We start from the raw sequence: 6,000 nt of genomic DNA, 5'->3' as shown, positions 1-6,000 counted from the left end.
GTCATTCATCTATTTCATGAAATTAAACATTATTCAGTTCAGCTCGGTTCATTAAAAGCTTTGACTTTATTTTATTTTAGTATTTTCTGTTCAGGCTTTTGTTCAACAGAACTTCCCGACAGCGGACTGGATTCTGTCGTCTTCATCAGCGTCTTCGTCAGCGTCTTCGTCAGCGTCTTCGTCAGAAACGTCATCAGCTGGCGGACGACGCGTCTTCATGTCGATCCGGATCAATATCGTGATCATTGGTTGATATAAAGAAACGTCTTCCAACTGCAGCTGATGATGATTCTGATGAAGACGAGAGAATCCAGTCGGGACGAGTCAGGAGGAAGGAGAAAATATTCATTCAGTCATTTTAATGACTCATTCAGTGTTTTCTTATTGGCTTGTTTAAGTCTTCAATTATTTATCTATTTATTTATCTGTGTGTGTGTGTGTGTGTGTGCGTGTGTGTGCGTGTGTGTGTGTGTGTGTGTGTGTGTGTGTGTGTGTGTGTGTGTGTGTGTGTGTGTGTGTGTGTGTGCGTGTGTGCACGCGCGCACGCTGCACATACAGTATGTAGGTATTTATAAGTCTGTGTAACTCCGTGAAGCAACTGCGGTTTAAAATCCCCCCCCTCCCCACACACACACACACACACACACACACACACACACACACACCATAAAAACAGAACTTTGGTAAAACTGTAGAAGTTGTAACGGTATTAGCGCATGCTAACATGCTAACATGCTAACATGTGGAATCTCCTCAAAGCTTCCCTCTGGTGAAGCACAAGTTATATTGCGAACCAATCAGGAAGCAGTGTGGCAGTAAGGCCCAAAGTGGGCGGAGCTTTCGTAACCTGACACTCAAAACAAGTCATAATCACAACGTCCAACTTTTATAGGTCGGAAATTCAGATTTAAATGTTTTCTAACCGTCAAAGCTTACAGATTATCTTCAGCATGTTAGCACGTTAGCCTCATCATGTTTCCCCGTCGTTGTTAGAGAAATTTGTTCTTTGCGTTTCCGTGTTCTTCATGCTTTTGTTAGTTTTCCCACGTAGAAACATGCTAATGTGCTAACACGCTAACTCTTTGGAGTTCTGTTTCATCTCGAGAAACTCATTTCTGTGTGGGGAAAATATTCCAACCAAATTAAAATAACACTTCGAATTAAGGCCAGATTAAAACAGCAAAGCAGGAATTTTAAAAATGTGCTTAAAATAACAGGTAAACAAGAACAAACTGAATGTACAGTAAAAAATAGATCATCAAAAAATATTTTTGTTTTCAAGGAGAAATAATAATATTCAGTTTTGCAGTTTTTTTGCTTTCAAAACTAAATCCCAGATGGAAGCCTGGAGGGCCTTGAGTGGTACTTGAGTGGTCCTGGGGGGTTCTGGGGGGGGGGGGGGGGGGGGGGGGGGGGTTCCTGGGGGGCTGTGGTGGGCCCTGACAAAACCTGACCACTAAAGGCCCAGTCAGCCTGAGTTCATACTTTATGATAAATAAATTCAAACAAACAAACAAAAAAAGATCTTTCAGGTTTTGCTGTTTCGTTCGCTTTCACAAATTTTATTCTGAACCAATGACCATGGAGCATGGCAGGAAGCCCCGCCCACCTCCACTAATGTTTGCTCTGCAGGAGAAAAAAAAAAAAAAACCTAAACGGGGGTCAAACAAATAAGAGTCCAAGTTACAACACAGACAGAGGCCGACCGCAACGCTGCGTGTGTCTGATGGTGTGATCCAGCAGAAACATGTTGGAACCAACATGAAAACAAACGTGAAAATAAAAACACTTTTTTTTTTTTTTTTTCACGGACGGATTGTGACGACGTCCTGCAGGTAGGACTCAGATCGTCTCCGGGACAACGAAGCCACAGAACAGCTGAGATCAACCACCAATGTGCAGACAGCTCCCCGACGGGGGAAGCTCACTGCTATCAGAATGCTAATGCTAATGCTAATCCCAGTTCACGATGAATGAGACGCTGCTGGTAAACAGGAGTTTAGTGAGAGTAACAGAGCTGCATATTGTATGTGCATATTAAATGTGAAAAGGTTTAAATTGTATGCATGTCTTCATGAATAGGTAATAAAATAAAACAGTGAAAACGTTTATATAATTATTATGTGAGTGTAATTTATGAAGCTTTAAATGTGTTAATTTTAAACACAATTATTGAATACAGAAAAAAGTGTTGTGAAAATGCTCAGAGTGAATAATAGGGGATCCAAAACTGAACCTTGAGGTACACCACAGGACATTTCAGCATTGTGTGTATTTAACGGTGTGTGTGTGTGTGTGTGTGTGTGTGTGTAGATTGTCTAATGGCTCCTGAGGAGGAGGACGCCCTCAGCTGACGTCACCCAGGTGAGTCGAGTTGGCCCGGACTTGACGGTTTGATGGTTTGACAGTTTGACAGTTTGACGGTTTGACGCTCTTCAGAATGAATCATAGTTTGTTCCTCAAACTGAGGAACTGAACTTCTTCAGAAGGAAGCAGAAATGACACAATCTGATGTTACCATGCAGAGTGTTGCTTCATCGCCGGGGGGCAACGGCTCGCCAGCGTGTCGAGTCCAGGTTTGTGAAATCGAGGATGAAGTGATGAAGTGTCCTGAGAACCACTGAAGTTCACTCATTCTGCTTTAATTTGAAATGTGTGAACGCAACGGTCATGACTTCCGAGCAGCGCTCGCCTCGGACCGCCCCGAGTTCTCCGGCCCTGAAACTTTAATGAAGCAAAAACACAAAGACAACGTCTTTTTCACTTGAATTGAGTCACTTTTAAAAACTAGAGCTACACTCGGTAGAGCACAGACTTTCCCCAACGCCACGTTTGTTTGTGGTATCGAGTTAGCATCACTAGCATGTTAGCAGTTAGCTCATATAGATGCTAACTAGCTTGTCAGGCAGCTGCATCACTGTGAAACACTGAGCAGGGAGCGTCTCCATGGCAACAGACGCTGATCTCCTTTGAGCTCCTCCATGAGGTGACTCTCTCATCCGCTTTGTATGGGACATTCTTTTTTTCACAGTTTTCTGGGGATTTATTCGAAAATGTTTAGCCGCTAACGTCCCAAAATCTAAGCGACTGGTCCTTGATGATGACAAATCACTTCTGACGATTTCATGCAATTCCGGCTTGTAGTTTTTGTGAGAAGTCGTTAAAGCACACACAAACCAATAAATACATAAACACAGATGAAAACAAAACCTCGCTCAACTTTTGCTGGCGACGGTAACAACAAGACTTCGTCATCGTATTCTCACTGACAACGGATCGTTAACAAAATGACAGGCGGGTGAAGGAGTCAAAGTCTGCAGCAGTACAACACCTGTAGCGTCGACACACTCGATTCTAAACCTCCGCTGTGTCTGATTGTTTGTTCACCACCGCACCGCACCCCCCAGCCTGCTGATGGCGCTCTGCCTGTTACCATGGACACGTCGCATCTACCTGACTCTGCTGCTGGTCCAGCTGAGTTACAATACAGGTGCGTATACACACACACACACACACACACACACACACACACACACACACACACACACACACACACACACACACACACACACACACACACACACACACACACACACACACACACACACACACACACAGATATAGAGCATCTTCCTCCTCTGACATCAAAATACATTAATAAGACAGGACACACTGAGACAGGTTACGACGACCAATTCACTGAAGAACTAGTTACTTCTAATTTGCAGTAACTAGTGTAACTAAGTAACTTTTTCAGTTTCTCACATTTCTTCTCTTCACGCTGTCTCTGACTCGTCCTGCTGCAGTCGGAGCTTCCTGTCGTATCCTGAGGTGTAACTCGGACTTCGTGGCGGCCACGTTGGACCTGGGCAGCAGCAGCAGCAGCGGTGGAGGCGGAGGAGAGGGTGGAGCTCCAGCAGGGGGCGCCGCTCTCAGCAGGGAGGCGGTGAACGCGGGTTACTGCAGCGCCCTGCGCTCCTACGCCATGTGCACCAAGCGGATGGCGCGGGCGTGCCGTGGTGACCTGGCGTACCACTCCGCCGTCCAGGGCATCGAGGACCTGCTGATCCAGCACCGCTGCCCTCGGGCGGGGCCAACCGCCCAGCCCCGCCCACTGCCCCAGGGCACGCTGTCCGGGGACACCTGCCTGTACGAGAGGAGCTTCTTCGGCAGGGAAGGCCACGAGCCGGAGTACCGCCACTGCGGCGTGTTTGGCGACCCGCACATTCGAACCTTCGACGACGACTTCCAGACGTGCGCCGTGCAGGGGGCGTGGCCACTCATTGACAACGAGTACCTGTACGTGCAGGCCACCAGCTCGCCGGCCAGGAGGGGGAGTCTCGCCACAGTGCTCACCAAGGTTAGTCGCGCTTCACCAGACGTTTCACAGTGATTCCCAGCATGTGGGCCGCGGCCTCCTGGTGGTCCATGGAGGTACTGCAGGCTATTTAAGTTAAGTACTTCATAACCCCTTGTCAGTTTGGTATCACGACAGAAATATACACTGAAACATATGAAAACTGATAATCCAGCTGATGAGTCTGTATTTTTCTGACTGATCGTCATCAGTTTGGTGTTGAAGTTGGTTTTGCATTAGAAGGTGTGTTTCTCCCTGACCTTAACTCCAACTTGATATGAGAGTGAAGCCGACTTCAACACTGGACTGGAGGTAGTGGAGCTGAGGCCCCGTTCACAGAACATTTAAAGTGAAAAAGCATCATTTTGGACAGCGTGACCTTGACCTGGACTGTTCTCCTGACACTGTGACCTTGAACTGTGACCTTGACCTGGACTGTTCTCCTGACACTGTGACCGTGTTTCCCATCAGATCACTATCATCTTTAAGAACTGGCGTCAGTGCATCGACCAGCAGCTCTACCAGGCCGAGCTGGACAACGTTCCTGCCGCCTTCGCTGATGGCTCGGTGTGGAGCGGCGAGCGGCGCGGTCACCGCAGCCTGGCGGTGCACTCCCACAGCCCCGGGCGACACGCGGAGATCCGGGCGGCGCACATCGGCACACGGCTGGTGATCCGGCAGAGCGGCCGCTCGCTGGGCCTGTCGGTGCGGGCGCCGCGCGGCGTCATCGAAGCCTTCGGGCCGGAGCAGGACCTGCAGTTGTGCGTGTGGGGCTGCCCGCCTTCGCAGAGACTGAACAGGCTCCGCCCCCCCAGCCCGGACCAGTCGGTGCCCGTCCCCGCCGGGGCCGAAGCCCACTGCGGGGCGCTGCTTCCTGCCCGTGACGTCTACTACCAGGCTTGCGTGTTCGACCTGCTGGCCAGCGGAGACCTGAACTCCAGCGAGGCGGCCGTCGGCGCACTGCAAGACGCCCGCAGCATGCTAACGGACAGGGAGGGGCTTCACCTGCTGCCCGCCGCGGCCGCGGGGCCGCCACGCCTCGCTGCGCTGCTGCTGGCACTCAGCGTGCTGGGAGCTCTGACTGGCGCCTGACGCAGACAAAGTGGGGTCGATGATCCAGTGGAAAGTTATCACACAAAGAGCAAAACGAGCGGGAGTGGGAAGTGGGAACACAGAAAGCTACATGGTGGGAAATTCCCGCTTCCACGTTGGGAGAGTTGACATTACAGGAGAGACAGTTTGTGTTGGAGCCACAAAAACCTGCAACTCAATGACCAATATCGTTGTCATCAGTTGATTTTAAGTTAATATTATTTATATCCTTCACGTCTACAAAATGTTTGTTTGGTGCAAGCTAACTGTGCTAGCTACACAAGCTAATGGAATGTGGCCTTTTCTTACAGAGTGAATCATTAAAATACTGTTTTCTGTGCAGATGTTCACTTCCTGTTGTGTTTAGTGCCGTCAAATTAGCTTCTGGTGGGAAGTTTCCAGTTTGACGATATAGAGTGGTATTTTTCCCACTTCCCACTTTGAATTTCTTGTGGTTCCGTTTCCTTTGTGAGGAGTTCTGTCAGTCATTCTTCATGAGGTTTCAATATAAAGGTGAGAGTCATTGTTCACGATGGACCTGATCCTCCTCT

At 48.7% G+C, this 6,000-nt stretch overlaps 1 protein-coding gene across 2 annotated transcripts in view; it reads left to right on the top strand.

The window, feature by feature from the left end:
• The window catches only part of hjv (hemojuvelin BMP co-receptor), a 6,395-nt gene extending 604 nt beyond the window's left edge, over nucleotides 1–5,791 (top strand). Inside the window, exons 1-5 of one of the 2 annotated variants that reach the window (XM_080470701.1) lie at nucleotides 1,691–1,835; nucleotides 2,314–2,364; nucleotides 3,408–3,490; nucleotides 3,807–4,360; nucleotides 4,829–5,791. In XM_080470701.1, coding sequence (XP_080326827.1) covers nucleotides 3,415–3,490; nucleotides 3,807–4,360; nucleotides 4,829–5,449 — 1,251 coding nt within the window. In that variant the 5' untranslated portion in view covers nucleotides 1,691–1,835; nucleotides 2,314–2,364; nucleotides 3,408–3,414 and the 3' untranslated portion in view covers nucleotides 5,450–5,791. Of the gene's footprint in view, nucleotides 1–1,690; nucleotides 1,836–2,313; nucleotides 2,365–3,407; nucleotides 3,491–3,806; nucleotides 4,361–4,828 lie in introns of those variants that run through there. The other variant, XM_080470700.1, reaches the window with a different exon arrangement.
• The last annotated feature ends 209 nt before the right edge of the window (nucleotides 5,792–6,000 follow it).

The sequence above is a fragment of the Lipophrys pholis genome, assembly GCF_963383615.2.
Source record: "Lipophrys pholis genome assembly, chromosome: 9".
Taxonomy (NCBI): Eukaryota; Metazoa; Chordata; class Actinopteri; order Blenniiformes; family Blenniidae; genus Lipophrys; species Lipophrys pholis.
This window is presented reverse-complemented; position numbering and strand designations above follow the sequence as displayed.